The sequence below is a fragment of the Lynx rufus genome, unplaced genomic scaffold, assembly GCF_022079265.1.
Source record: "Lynx rufus isolate CCGP_SWC_20201006 ecotype Redwood Valley unplaced genomic scaffold, mLynRuf1.p SCAF_5, whole genome shotgun sequence".
NCBI classification, from domain to species: domain Eukaryota; kingdom Metazoa; phylum Chordata; class Mammalia; order Carnivora; family Felidae; genus Lynx; species Lynx rufus.
The window spans coordinates 28,787,797-28,803,181 of record NW_025814867.1 but is presented as its reverse complement, the minus strand read 5'-3'; the positions used below and the strand labels follow the sequence as shown (position 1 = coordinate 28,803,181).

General features: G+C 37.4%; 1 protein-coding gene across 1 annotated transcript in view; it reads left to right on the top strand.

Moving 5' to 3' along the window:
• Positions 1-15,385, top strand: part of NPHP3 (nephrocystin 3) — a 43,751-nt gene that overhangs the window by 22,295 nt on the left and 6,071 nt on the right. Inside the window, exons 12-22 of the mRNA XM_047099494.1 lie at positions 67-210; positions 684-781; positions 2,089-2,191; positions 2,600-2,682; positions 5,473-5,611; positions 7,509-7,673; positions 9,059-9,153; positions 10,160-10,282; positions 13,591-13,780; positions 13,941-14,182; positions 15,231-15,306. Coding sequence (XP_046955450.1) covers positions 67-210; positions 684-781; positions 2,089-2,191; positions 2,600-2,682; positions 5,473-5,611; positions 7,509-7,673; positions 9,059-9,153; positions 10,160-10,282; positions 13,591-13,780; positions 13,941-14,182; positions 15,231-15,306 — 1,458 coding nt within the window. The remainder of the gene's footprint in view (positions 1-66; positions 211-683; positions 782-2,088; positions 2,192-2,599; positions 2,683-5,472; positions 5,612-7,508; positions 7,674-9,058; positions 9,154-10,159; positions 10,283-13,590; positions 13,781-13,940; positions 14,183-15,230; positions 15,307-15,385) is intronic.

Below are 15,385 nucleotides of genomic sequence, written 5' to 3'. Positions count from 1 at the left end.
TAGAAATTTCCCACCAACTGTGATAACATGCAACTACTTTAATTTGTATGTGTTTTCATCTTGTAGTTGATGCAGCACTCTTGGTCAGTATCTGCTCTGACACTGGATCCTGCTAAGCTTCTAGAAGAATTTCCACGTTGGCTAGAAAAACTCTCTGCCCGTCATCAAGGCAGTATTATCATCATTATTGATTCTATAGATCAAGTTCAGGTACTGTTTTCACTTTGTAACCTAATGATACTCTCAGAAAGAAACAAAAATATCAGTAATGGCTATAGCAGGCATTTAAATATGTTTATGAGAAGAAAATGTTGATGTTGGTTCTGTTATTTCTGCTTAATTTCTAGGGAGGAAGCATGTGGATAAAAAATGTTCTGTATGCCAGTAGACACTAGTATTTTATTGGGAAAGACCAATTGAATTCACCAATTAACAAATTTGTTTGTTTTGACATACTTTTAGGGCCTGGACATTTCCTTAAGTGTCCAGAACTTGTGTCAGTAATAATAGTATTTTGCCACTTGTCTTTTAATATTCTGAGATAAATCATCCAAAAAAAAAAGATTTTATCCTCGATAATAATGAAAGATGTAATGAGAATTTCATTTTACTTGGGGAGCTATTATTGGGTTGTTTTGAAATATTTTGAATTAATAGAATGAATTTTGTTTTTATATTTTAAGCAAGTGGAAAAACACATGAAATGGCTGATAGATCCACTGCCAGTGAATGTAAGAGTAATTGTTTCAGTGAATGTGGAAACATGCCCTCCAGCATGGAGGTATGACCTAACTTTAGCTCTTTCAGATTACTGAAGTGTTTTAAGTACAAACAAGGAAAGGTTTTAAAAGATACGTGTTTGTGTTTTTATGTTTTTCATATAAGTGGCAGTGAGGATAGGGAGAAGTGGATGAATTCAAGAGAAAGATACAATCTATAGGATTTGGTAGGAGGCTAGATCTGGGATGTCAAGGAGGGGAAAGCTGAATGGCCCCCAAGTTTCTGACTTGGGAAATTAAGTAAATTGTGGCTCTGTGAACTGAAATGGGGAACAAAAAGGATGGGAAGGTTTGTGGAGGAAAGGTTAGAAGTTTCATTTTTGGACATGGTTGATTTGAGTTGCCAGGTGTAGCTCCAAGCAGGCAGTTAAATTTACAGATGAGAAAATTGAGAATGCATGTTGCATTGAGAATGCATGTTGCAGGATGATTAAATTCCAATTGGATTACGAGTAATTTGTGGACAAACGCTATCTTGTACTATCTTCATAGGCACGAATACAATACCTATGTTTAGTTTTATTAATAGTATAGAACATAGAGCTGGAAATGTTCTGCCACTTTGCTGCCTAATGTATACACTATTTAAAAGTCTTGTTGGGGTCGCCTGGGTGGTTCAGTCGGTTAAGCGTCCGACTTCAGCTCGGGTCATTATCTCATGGTTCATGAGCTCGAGCCCCACATCGGGCTCCATACTCACAGCTCAGAGCCTGGAGCCTGCTTTGGATTCTGTGTCTCCCTCTCTCTCTGTACCTCCTCTGCTTGCGCTCTGCCTCTCTTCTCTCTCTCTCAAAAATAAACATGAAAACAATAATAATAATTAAAAAATAGAAGTCTTTGTTGGGATTAATTGCTGAAACTAATGATACACATGTTAGAAAAGAATTAGATTAACTGAGATTAGTTTTGCTGGTATTACAAAGGCAATATAAAAAATTAACTCTTGGGCGCCTGGGTGGCTCAGTCGGTTAAGCATCCGACTTCGGCTCAGGTCATGATCTCGCGGTCCGTGAGTTCAAGCCCCACGTCGGGCTCTGTGCTGACAGCTCAGAGCCTGGAGCCTGTTTCAGATTCTGTGTCTTCCTCTCTCTCTGACCCTCCCCCGTTCATGCTGTCTCTCCCTGTCTCAAAAAAAAATAAATAAACGTTAACAAAAAAAAAAGTTAAAATCAATCTTCTAAAAAATAAAATAAAAATAAAAATAAATTAAAAAAATTAATTCTTGTAATGGATTTTGACTTGTGTTTGGGTAGATTACAGCTTTAGTTGTATTAGAAAAGAATTTCATTTTTTTTCCTTTAAATAAAAGGTTGTGGCCTACACTTCATCTTGATCCTCTAAATCCAAAAGATGCAAAATCTATTATAATTGCAGAATGCCACTCTATGGACATTAAATTGAGTAAAGAGCAGGTAAGTGTTTTTAATTTTACTGCACTTTTACTCTCTATCGACTGTCCTATAAGACACCTTATATGAGACTTAAAATTCAACGTAGGAACTCTCTATTGTGTTAAGAGAAATTGGAGTCTAATAATTGTTAAATGCATTTGCTCTTAAACTAACAAATATAGAAGGATCAATAAAAACCTTTTGGGGCTTAAGTTTTACTTTATTAACCAGGTGTTTTTAAAGGCAGAAGAACATATGCATTCCAACCGCATCTGCGGTCCCCCACCATATGGCAATGATGCCACTGATGGCAGGAGCCATGTCATTTCTGCCAGGGATATTTGTTGATGGCTCCATAGTAAAGACCGCTTAATTCCAGGGTGGTTTTGTTTTTGTTTGTCTGTTTTGTGTTTTGGTAAACTGGTACAGGAGAAGAAGCTAGAGCGACACTGTCGTTCTGCTACAACCTGCAATGCCCTTTATGTCACCCTTTTCGGCAAAGTGATGGCGCGGTAAGTGGTGGCGAGCTTACATGAACTGCATGTCTTGTGTTTGCCGCAGACTGCTTCCTTGTCTTGGGAAACCGAGAGCTGATCACTGCGACAATCTCTTGTGCCACTCATATCAGATTCTGTTGATTCTAACAGTGACACTAACACCCTGTGAGAATGTGACTCGCGACTGCAGATTGATGATAGCCCATGAATTATAATAACTTGTTGGATATAGTTGCCTAATTTTCATCACGCTTACCGTATCCCTACTGGGGGTTGCCACAGAAGGCCATCTTTGCTCTTATTTGGGGTCCATGAGTGTTTCTTGTCACTTCCTTGAGGCCCCTAGCTTTGGGAAAATGACAGGCAGCTGAGGCAAACAAATGTTATTTCAGGTATCCTTAAATATTAGTAGGTAGGTATGTAGGAATTTTTCATTGTCTGTGTTCTAAAATCCTGATAAACCTTTCATCCTAAAATGGATTCTTCTATATCAGATATTCATTAGTTGAAGCACCTGGGTGGCTCAGTCAGTTATGCGTCCGACTTTGGCTCAGGTCATGATCTCACAGCTCATGAGTTCAGGCCCCGTGTCAGGCTTTGTGCTGACAGCTCAGAGCCTGGAGCCTGCTTTGGATTCTGTGACTCCCTCTCTCTGCCCTTCCCCGGCTCATGCTCTGTTTCTCTCTCTCTCTCTCTCTCTCTCTCTCTCTCTCTCTCTCTCTCTCTCTGTCTTTGTCTCTGTCTCTATCTCTCAAACTTAAATAAACATTAAAAAAAAATTTTTAAAAACAGATATCCATGATATCCATTAGTCATTTCCCTTTAGGTAAGCCTTACAAAGTGTAACTACATTTCTTCTTCAGTACAGTCTCAACTTACTTCGACTCTTCACAACCAGAGGTAAAAAAGATGAATATGGTTCTGATGATCATCACAATAGATGGTAATCCCAGTATAACTCATATTCGAGACACTGAATCTAGTACTCTTGTCTCTCTCTTTTTTTTAATGTTTATTTGAGAGAGAGAAAGCATGGGTGGGAGAGGGGCAGCGAGAGAGGGTGAGAGAGAGAGGTTCGCAAGGAGGCTCCATGCTCCACAAGGAGCCCAGTGTGGTGCTCGAACTCACACACCATGAGATCATGACCTGAGCCAAAGTCAGATGCTTAACTGAGCCACCCAGGTGCACCTAGTACTCATGTCTCTTAATTCCACATTCCCATCTTGAGCACCAAATTGGAAACGAAAACATCTTCTAAAATTTTGAATTGCCCGTGATATTCCCACTGTTTTCAGTTTTGGCAGTCCATCTGGCCACTGTGAACATCAACAGCTTGCAGAAGTATGGTTCAAGAGTGTGAGTCCCTTTCCACACATTTCATAACATTTATTGAATTTAGCTATTTTAAGAGTGTTGACACAAGATGAACAAACCTTTTAGAATCTCTTAAAGTTTAACATTTATTTATTTTTGAGAGAGAGAGAACAAGTTGGGGAGGGACAGAGAGAGAGAGATAGAGGATCCAAAGCAGGCTCCTCGCTCTGAGCACAGAACCTGATGTGGGGCTCGAACTCATGAACCACTCACGAACCATGAGTCATAACCTGAGCCGAAATCAAGAGCCCGGCACTTAACCAACTGAGCCACCTAGGTGCCCGAAGAGAGTTTTATTCGAGCCCGCAGTAGGACACCTTCCCTAGGAAACATGATCTTCACAGGAAAGAAAGTGCTCTGAAGAATGAACAGTTTTTACAGGGTTATATACTGTTTTTGCATATTGTGAAAGCTCAAAAAATTATGGATTAACATAGGCAGGAATCATGAGTTTTAATGTCAGAATGCAGAGTGTAGGAGCATTGATTGACATCTTAAGGACAAGATGGCTTTCCTTTAGGCTACTTGTTTATAAGGCAAGGTACAATGAATATTTTGTGAGCCATAAATCAGGCTTTTGGTTTAAGCAAAGTTTATGTACAGTCATGCTGACTTAGAAATCTCAAATGGCTTCATGCTGACTTAGAAAGAAATCTCAAATTAGACCTTTAGAAGGTCTAATTATACTCTAGACCTTTTTTTTCTTCTTCTCTCTCTATATCTTCATATTGAAAAAAGAAACTATTGGTAAATATTGTGTAATATTTTATTTTTTATTTATTTTTTATTTTTTTTATTTTTTTTTTCAACGTTTATTTATTTTTGGGACAGAGAGAGACAGAGCATGAACGGGGGAGGGGCAGAGAGAGAGGGAGACACAGAATCGGAAGCAGGCTCCAGGCTCTGAGCCATCAGCCCAGAGCCTGACGCGGGGCTCGAACTCACGGACGCGAGATCGTGACCTGGCTGAAGTCGGACGCTTAACCGACTGCGCCACCCAGGCGCCCCTGTGTAATGTTTTAAAACCACCCTATTTTACGATTTTCTTAGCCTGATATTTTCTGAATCCTGGCTCTAAACAAATTTAATTTGCATCGCTAACTAATAACACTTACTTATAATTCTTTTCCTGCTTCCTGTATGTCGGTAGCCTGTCTTACTCATTTCTGTGTTCCATAATGTGCAGTAATTGCTTGACATATAGTAAGTCCCCAGCACATGTTTACTGCATCGAGTTAAACTGTATACTAAAATAAACTTGATGATGCTGGCAGCCCCATAAAACTACCATTTTCCTATATCATGTTTTATTGAATTTCTGTTAATCAGTTGAAGTATAAAAAATAGAGACCACGTTGTTTTTATCTACCCTAGATTTTTCACAGATGTTGGCTGTCTGTAAGAAATTAAACCTATTCTCAATTCCAACAGTGCTGGGAGAGCAGGCAATTTAGATAAAATCCTTCATCAGTGTTTCCAGTGTCAAGATACTATTTCATTATACAGACTTGCTCTGCGATCTATCCAGGAGTCCCTGGCAAATGATATGGATAAAGAACTCATGAAACAGGTAAAGGGTAATAAACTCATAGAAGTTTGCATTTATGTGTGAATTGAAGTAAATAGTAATTATTTTTAAATGTGTGCTTAAATATGTTTCAAGCATCTACAGGAATGCTGGCTACCATAGTGTGCTTGTGGCCAGAAGTGGTATCTCAAGAAACTTGCATTTTCCTCATGATCATTGAGATTTTTCATCTGTTCATGTTTATTAGTGATTCCTGTCTCCTTTTATGTGGTTTGCTGATCCAAGCCTTTTTACTTGAGTTTTAATTGAGTCGCTAAATACAAATCCTCTTTTTTGCAGAGTTTGTAAATTAATTCTTCTTCCTATTTGTTTCTTGTCTTAACTTTTTGGTATCATTCATTGTACAAAGTTTTATTTTGATGAAGTCAGATTTATCAACAGTTTATTTTATGGCCTATGCCTGTTATATCTTATTTTAAAAATCTTTTATTGTCAAAAAAAACTTGTTATCATAAAAATGTTCTCCTGTGTATTTTTTTTCCCTTTAAAATATTTTACAGTGTTGTTCTTCCTGTGTAAGTCCTTATCTTGAGGATTTATTTTTGTTTATTGTGTGAGGAAGGAATCTACTTTTTAATCTTTTATCATATGGTTAGCTAACTTTTCATTTTTTTTTTAATGTTTATTTTTTTTTTTTTTATTTTAAAAAAATTTTTTTTTTTTTCAACGTTTATTTATTTTTGGGACAGAGAGAGACAGAGCATGAACGGGGGAGGGGCAGAGAGAGAGGGAGACACAGAATCGGAAACGGGCTCCAGGCTCTGAGCCATCAGCCCAGAGCCTGACGCGGGGCTCGAACTCACGGACTGTGAGATCGTGACCTGGCTGATGTCGGACGCTTAACCGGCTGCGCCACCCAGGCGCCCCTTTAATGTTTATTTTTGAAAGAGAGAGGCAGAGCATGGGTGGGGGAGGGACAGAGAGAGAGGGAGACACAGAATCCAAAGCAGGCTCCAGGCTCCAAGCTGTCAGCACAGAGCCCCACGAGGGGCTCGAACTCTCAGACTGCGAAATCATGACCTGAGCTGAACTTGGACGCTTAACTGACTGAGCCATCCAGGCGCCCCTCATTTTTCTGAAGAGTACATCTTTTCTGCTAATTTGGATATCACACTCACAAATTAACATGACTTTGTTTTCTGAGCTCTTCTGTTCCAGTTTTCCTCATTCCTTGCCAATACCATGGTGTCTTAACTATTAGAGCTTTAAAGTAAGCTTTCATATATGGTTGGTCTGTGGGATGATGTTTTCTCATGCACCCCTTCACTGAGGGTACAGCTCTTGGATCCCTGGTGCTGGCAAGCTTTCTAGTTCCAACTCCTCCCCTTACTGGGTTTAAGGGCTCACCTTCCATCCCCACTGTGGGTGTGAAAACCCAAGCATTTGAGTTACTGCGAAGGTTGCCTGTCCTGGATCCCCACATCCCCCAGGGACAGCAGCTCCAGCCCTTAGCCCTCTGATGTTCTTTCCTATTCACTTCTGGCACCTGGGGGATTTCTTTTTCGTAGGTTCAGCTGTACTTTTAGAGATGTTTTGTTATATGTTGTCTTCTATTAACAGGCATCTATAGTAAAAGAACTATTTTCTTCTACCATTGTCCCAAAATTGGAACTTTGTCATTAGTTTTAATCTGTTTCCTGAGGCTTTAATTGTCCTCAAACTTTTTTCTGTGTGTTATTTTTGGCATGCTAGATTTACTATATACACTATCTTATTCTTGATTAATGGCTTTTGGAAAGTATGTTTTATTCTAAGAAATCTGTTTCTTTATTAAATCATTTGAACAATAAGTTTGAATAAGAAGTTAATAACCTTTTAATGGCTTTTTGTTACTTACAGAGGTGGCTTATGATCATTGTTAATTCACTTCTCTACCTAGATTCTCTGCCTCATAAATGTTAGTCACAATGGTGTGAGTGAATCAGAATTGATGGAACTCTACCCTGAGCTGTCCTGGGCTGTCTTGACCTCCCTCATTCACAGTTTACACAAAATGTGCTTGTTGACTTATGGTTGTGGCTTGCTCAAGTTTCAGCATCTACAGGTAGATGTTATTGTAATAAGGTTTTTTAACTATAAATGTCAACATCCCATGCTATTTTAAGTGTTTCCATTATAAGACAAAGTTGAAATTTTAAATTTGGCATTACAAAATTGCTTTTGCAATGATTTTAGGTTAAGTGTAAAATTTGGCTAATATTATTCTTACAAAGTACCTTTATGAAATGGCTATTACAACAGCCCCCCCTTATCTGTAGGAGACACATTCCAAGAACCCCAGAGAATGCCTAAAACCAGTATAGTACAGAGCCTTATATAAACTATGTTTTTTCCCTTACACGTGCCTACCCATGATAAAGTTTAATTTATAATTTAGGGACAGTATGAGATTAACAACAATAACTAATAATAAAACAAAACAATTATAACAATGTACTGTACTAAAAATTATGGGAATGTTGTCTCTTTCTCTCTCAAAATGTCTTATTATACTGCACTCACCCTTCTTGAGATTATAAAATGTCTACATGATGAGATGGAGTGAGGTGAATGGCATAGGCACTGGGACCTAACGTTGGGCTACTACTGACCTTCTGACCATAATATCAGAAGGGTGTCTGCTTTTAAACCCCATTTGGCCATGGGTAACTGAAATTGCAGAAAGTGAACCTGGGGATAAAGAGGAACTACAGTACTTTACAAAGTAGTTTCTTTCCAAAAGAGAAAAAATATATTTTTTTTTTCAATTTTATGTTCCGTTGATTGCTAGTGTAATTATTTACGCTTCAGGAGCTTGGACTCAGTAAGTCAGTATGCCTCAGTTCACAATCCAGCTCTTCACAGTTTAGCAGCTGTGTAACCTTGGGTAAATTCGGTAAGCTGTGGGTAGATTTTTCCAGCTTACTACAGGGTATGTGAAGAGAATTTGTTGAGATGGTCCTTGACCCTAATGAGGTCCTAGACATGATGTCTAGCACATAGTAGTGAATGTTTAGGAAATACTGACTAGTATAATTGTTATCATCTGCAATGCCATGGTTGATTTATGTGTATACAAATGCAAGTTAAGTCTTTCATATGAGTATGCTGCATTGTATTTGTAGGTGTGAAATGTTTGTGATCTCATAGGCTCATCTTTCTCTTTTATTGTGTATTGCTTAAATAAATTCCTTTTTAGTACTTTTTCACTCCACGTTTCTGCACTAACTAGAAATTTGAATTAAATTGTGTTTTAGGTGCCTCCAGGAGATTTTTATTCTCATGTCAGTTTATCACATAAATGTATGCTGAATTTTAAAATATTTTTATGTCATCTGTATTATACAACTATAAAATTGAAATAATTATAAATTCCTATTTATAAATTAATTTTTAGATATTCAGTGACTAACAGAAAATAGACTACAGTATTTTTTATTTTTTTTCCAGGCTTGGGAAACAGTGAGACTGGAATACATGGAAGATCCCACCATTATTTCTTCATACAGGCAAAAGCTAATCAACTATTTTACCATGCAGTTAAGGTATTATAAATATCCATATAGTTCTTCTGTAACACATTTTATCTTTGTGTCTTTATTTCTCTTCCTAAGCTTATAACTTAATGTATAAAAATTTAATTATTAAAAGGTAATAATAAGTTGGCTCAGTTGATTGAATGTCTGGCTTTTGATTTTGGCTCAGGTCATGATCTCACAGTTCATGGGATCAAGCCCTGCGTTGTACTCCACACTGAGCAGGGAGCCTGCTTGTGATCCTCTCTCTTTCCCTCTGCCCCTTTTCCCCCATTCATGTTCACTCACTCACTCTCTCTCTCTGAAATAAAAAAAAATTTTTTTAAATTATTACAAAAAACATTAAATATTCTCCCTATTCTGGTAATGTCAAAAGAACTATAAAGATTATTATGTAAGTCAGTCTTTTAATATTATGCTAAAGATTTAAATTGATTTACATGAAATCAGTGTAGGGTTATTTTATTATTATCATTTTATTCCAGTTTAGTAGTTTAAAAATGTGTGTCTGTGTATATCCATGTGTGTATATTTGGGTTGATTGAGAGTTTTTTAAATAGTTCAATTTTAAGAAAATACCTTGAGAGTTTGATTGATGGTCCTAATATCACTTTATTTATTTTCTTAGTTACATTGACAGAGTTTCTGATTTTGACATAATTTTCTCAGTATTAGATTATATTTAGGGGCACCTGGGTGGCTCAGGCAGTTGAGTGTCCAACTCAATTTTGGCTCAGGTCACAGTCGCAGAGTCATGGGATCTGGCCCCATGTCAGGCTCTTTGCTGAGCATGGAGCCTGCTTAAGATTCTCTCTCTCTCCCTCTGCCTCTCTCCTGCTCACATGTTCTCTCTCTCTCTCTCTCTCTCTCTCTCAAACTAAAAAAAAAAAAAAAAAATTTTTTTAATTACACTTAAAGAGTCAGAGAATACATTTTTATTCCTTCACCATTTGCCTTTTGAGGCAATATCATTGTTGGAAGGTATTATTGAGTGTTGTCTCTTCCCTTCTAACAGTCGGGACCGAGTGACTTGGAGAAGTGCAGATGAACTCCCTTGGCTTTTTCAGCAGCAGGGAAGTAAACAGAAGTTACATGATTGCCTTCTCAATCTCTTTGTGTCTCAAAACCTTTATAAAAGGTAAGAAACTTATTTGTAGAACATCTTTCCCCAGAAAAACAGATTTAAACAATTGATCGGTGTAACAAAGAAAAATGGCATTTTTAATTTAGCTTTAAGACCTTAAGCCATAAAACTCCTAGAAAACATAGTATGTAACTGCTTGACGCCAGTCTTGGTGGTGATTTCTTGAATCTGACATAAAAAGCAAAAGCATCAAAAACAAAATAAACCAGTGGAACTAAATCAAACTAAAAAAGCTTCTGCACCGCAAAGGAAATCATAAACAAAATGAAAAGGCAACCTACTGAATGAGAGAAAATATTTGCAAATCATACATATGCAAAGGAATTAACATTCAAAATATTTAAGAACTCGTACAACTCAATAACAACAAGAATCTGATTAAAACATGGGCAGAGGATCTGAATAGACATTTTTCAAAAAAAGAGATACATGTAGCCAACGGGCATATGAAAAGATGCTCAACATCAGTAATCATTGGGTGAATTCAAATTAAAACCACACTGAGCTATCACCTCACACCTATAGAATGACTGTTATCAAGAAGACAAAAGATAACAAATGCTGGCGAGGATATAGAGAAAAGGGAACCCTGGTGCACTGTTGGTGGGAATGTAAAATGATGCAGCCACTGTGGAAAACAGTATGAGGTTCCTCAAAAAATTAAAAATAGAACTGTGATATGATCTAGCAATTTCATTTCTGGGTATATATCTGAAGAAAACAAAAACAACAATTTGAAAAGATATGTGCACCATTGCAACATTATTTACAATAGCCAAGATATGGAAACAACCTAAGTGTCCATTGATAGATGAATGGATAAAGAAAATGTGTGTGTGTGTGTGTGTGTGTGCATTCATATACATATATACAATGGAATGTTACTCAGCCATAAAAAAGAATGAAATCTTGCCATCTGCAACAACACTGACAGATCTTTAGGGCATTTTGCTAAATGAAAGAAGTCAGAAAGACAAATACTGTGTGATCTCACTTATATCTGGAATCTACAAAAAAAAAAAAAAAAAACCCAAACATGCCCTTGATACAGAGAAGAAATTGGTGGTTGCCAGAGGCAGAGGGTAGGGAAGGGGTTAAAGTGGGTGAAAGGAGTCAAAAGGCACAGACTTTCAGTTATTAAATAACTAAGTCATGGGGAGGTAATGTACAGCATGACGACTATATAGTTAATAATACTATACTGCATCTTTAAAAGTTGCTAAAGAAGTAGGTCTTAAAAGTTCTCATGACAAGAAAAGAAATTCTGTAACCATGCAATAGGGACAGATGTTAATTAGACTTATTGTGGTGATCATTTTGCAATACCCCCTTTCCATGGGGGATATGTTCCAAGACCCCCAGTGGATGCCTGAAGTCACAGATAGTACCAAGCCCTATATATATTATGTTTTTTCCTGCACATACATACCTATGGTTAATTTTAATTTTAATTAAGTTTAATTTATAAGTTAGGCATAGTAAGATATTAACAGCAATAACTAATAATAAAATAGAACAATTATAACAGTTATACTATACTATACTACTATACTATACTAAAAGTTATGTGAATGTGGTCCCTCTCTCTCTCTCAAAATATCTTCCTGGACTGACTGACCCTTCTTGTGATGATGTGAGATGATACAATGCCCACATGATATGAGATGAAGTGAGGTGAATAGAGTAGGCTTGTGATGTAGCCTTAGGCTACTATTGACCTCCTGATGATATGTCAGAAGGAGGATCATCTACTTCTGGACTGTGGTTGATCACTGGTAACTGAAACTGCCGAAAGTGAAACTGGGGATAGGGGGAACTCTGTATATACATATTTCAAATCAGTAGCTGTACACCTGAAATTAATAGTTGTTTATCAGCTATGCCTTGAAAAATAAATAAATTACAAAAAAAAGATAATGCTGTAATAAAAGTGGGATTTAGAGAAGAAAGCAGCTGGCAAAGAGGAACATCTGAGCGGGCCTGGAAAGATGGATGAAATTGGATTCTGCTGTAGAATTTAGATGAGCAGAAAGAAGGCTGTGTGTATTATGGGCTGAGCTCTGCTGATAAGCACATTACATTAACCTAACAAGTACTTATTGTATCCCCAAGTGCTAGGGATAAAACATAGCACAATTAAAAATAATAATGAAAAAAAAACCTATAAAAACAAGTCCAGATTCAGTGGTACCTGAAATTTTAAAAAACTGGGAGAAATTTTAAGACAATTTGCAAATTGCCACGAGATCTTTTCCCAAGAGGTAAAGTAAAAATGAATATTGCGGTTTTTAAAAAATCAGAACTGAAATGATCTTGAGATACCTTTCTATCTTACCCTTGCATTTAAGCAGGTTTAAATCCAAACCACCCATGGAGGTGGTTCATGACATCTGCCTTTCATGGCCTTCAGGTATCTCAAAGTATAGCCCTGAAACCAGATTCTGGGCCGGCTCGCCACAAAATCCGACTGGTGTTAAATTTAAAGAAAGGATTACCCCTTTTCAGAAATTGTATTGTCTCTTCTGGTTATGTTTGAATTTGCCAGTGGCCAGACCACCTTTTCACGATCAAGCTTCTGACCTCTAAGCCTCATGGGAGTTTACGTTACTGTCTTACCTAGAAACTCAGACATTTCTCTTAACATAGCTACATAATTTGTTTTGCTCCTAAGTGAACTTTTCAAATTTCTTTGTTATACCTCCTAAATTATTTCTGATCTCCATTTCAACCTTTGAAATCATGATTCCTTTGAAATCAGATTTACTCTTTAGTTTGCCAGCTCTCCCATCCTACTAATGTCATCTCCAGATGAATACGCTTACTTTTGTATTTCTATTCTGACAGTTGCCTGTGTTTCATTAGTTTCTTTTGTTCTAATTTCCATCATTTAAAATAATGATCTGGGTGAATTTAGCAGTTGACTGCATATCACGAAATGTCTAGAAAGGATTCTGGTAGATTTCCACTGGTGAGTAACCATAATGATAGTAATGATAACAGCCGGCACTATGGAGTACTTGCTGTGTGCTATAATCTGCTTATAGTAACACCTTAGGCAGGTAGTGTCAGTGACCCCTTTCTGCAGATAAGGATGACAGAGTATAAGAGGTCAGACAACCTGCTCAAGACCACACAGCTAGGAAGCGGTGGACTCAGCAGGTTGGAGTCTACAGTTTTCCCTCTCTCTCTACTACACTTGCCTACTAATAAAGCGTCAGTAGCTTGTATGAATTCTGGCACTTTCACTCAACAGTGGGTTTTAATGTTTGATTTTCATTAAGTTACTGTTTTTGTTGAAACAGAGGACACTTTGCTGAATTGCTGAGTTATTGGCAGTTTGTTGGCAAAGACAAAAGCGCAATGGCAGCAGAGTACTTTGATTCATTGAAGCAGCACGAGAAAAACTGGGAAGGCGAGGAGAACATGATTTGCCTGGCGGATCTTTATGAAACCCTGGGGCGATTTCTCAGGGATCTAGGCCTCCTTAGTCAGGTATGCTCAGCAAGGAATCACAGACTGTGTGGGTTTTTCCTGTGTGCTCTTCTCTCCTCCCTAGGAGTTAGTGCAGCTTTCATTTGTTGTGCTGATCACATCGCAGCTCTTAACGGTATTTCACTCACTTTACCTGGCCTTGAACCCTTTTTTTTCCTAGGCTGTGGTGCCTTTGCAGAGGTCTCTAGAAATTCGAGAAACAGCTTTAGATCCAGATCACCCAAGAGTGGCTCAGTCCCTCCACCAACTAGCGAGTGTGTACGTGCAGTGGAAGAAGTTTGGCAATGCAGAACAGTTGTATAAACAAGCATTAGAAATCGCAGAAAATGCTTATGGCGCGGAGCATCCACATATTGCTCGTGAACTTGAGGCACTTGCAACTTTGTACCAGAAACAAAATAAGTAAGATTTAAATGAGTAATACTCTGGTTTTATGATGGGGAGTCACAGTTCTTGATGTACTTACGTGTTAAGCTTTGTTTTGTGGCTATGTACTTTTCCTTATCCTATATTCTTTTCAGTCCACCATGTTCAAATATTATTCTCAGTCTTGGGTGTTTGTGTCGTAAACAGAAAACTAGCACCACAAGATTCATCTCTATTTGAAGATGCGTGCAGGCTAGAGCATGGACTTTGGAGTTGTATAGTCGGGTTTCAATCTGGGCCCATTCATTGACTGGCTTTGTAATATTAAGTGCATTACTAACACAGGGCAGCAAACGATTGCCCACAGGCCAAATCCAAAAGGCCCCTTGTTTTGTAAATAAGGTTGTATTGGAACATAGGCACATTTTATGTGACTGCTTCCATAAACTTCCACACGGCTGCTTCCATGATTCACTAACAGATTTTTATATTTGTAACAGACCACATGGCCCATAAAACCTAAAATATTTACTATCTAGCCCTTTACAGAAAAAGTTTACCAGTCCCTGGTGTAATAAAAAGTCTCATATCTATTAGGCACCCACTGAATGTCATCGTTTCCTCTATCAGAAATCATTTTCTTTGCACCATCGTAAATGATACATATTGGAATTTTTTCTTTTAATTTCTAGAAGTATTGTTTCACACAATTTTTTTGTGAATTTCACATTTATATTTGACCAGAAATTAGCACGTACAGAAGAAGGTGGTAGAACAAACTAAAATTTTAGATTTTCATTTAGTTAGGTCATCCTTTAGAGATTTGAAGTGAGTTAAGTCCGTTAAAAATCTATTAAATGTCAGCTACTTGGAGAGCTAGGTTTGTTTTGTTAGATTATGTTTTATGAAGTTTTTTGTTAAAGATTTTTAATTCTGTGTGACTGTCATCTTTAGAAATTATGCTATATTTAAGAGCCAAAAACAAAACAAAAACTTTACACTAGGTAAGGAATGCTTTCATTTGCCTGAAATATGATAAATTGGACATGTGTTTCTTTTGTTTGACTTTATTTTTTTTTTTAAGATATGAACAAGCTGAACATTTTAGGAAAAAATCCTTTAAAATTCGTCAGAAAGCTACAAGGAGAAAAGGCAACTCGGTAATGAGAGATTTCTTTTGTGTTGTGCTTTGAAGCAGAAGAAAAGAGCATGTCTGAATATCATAATATAGATGCATAC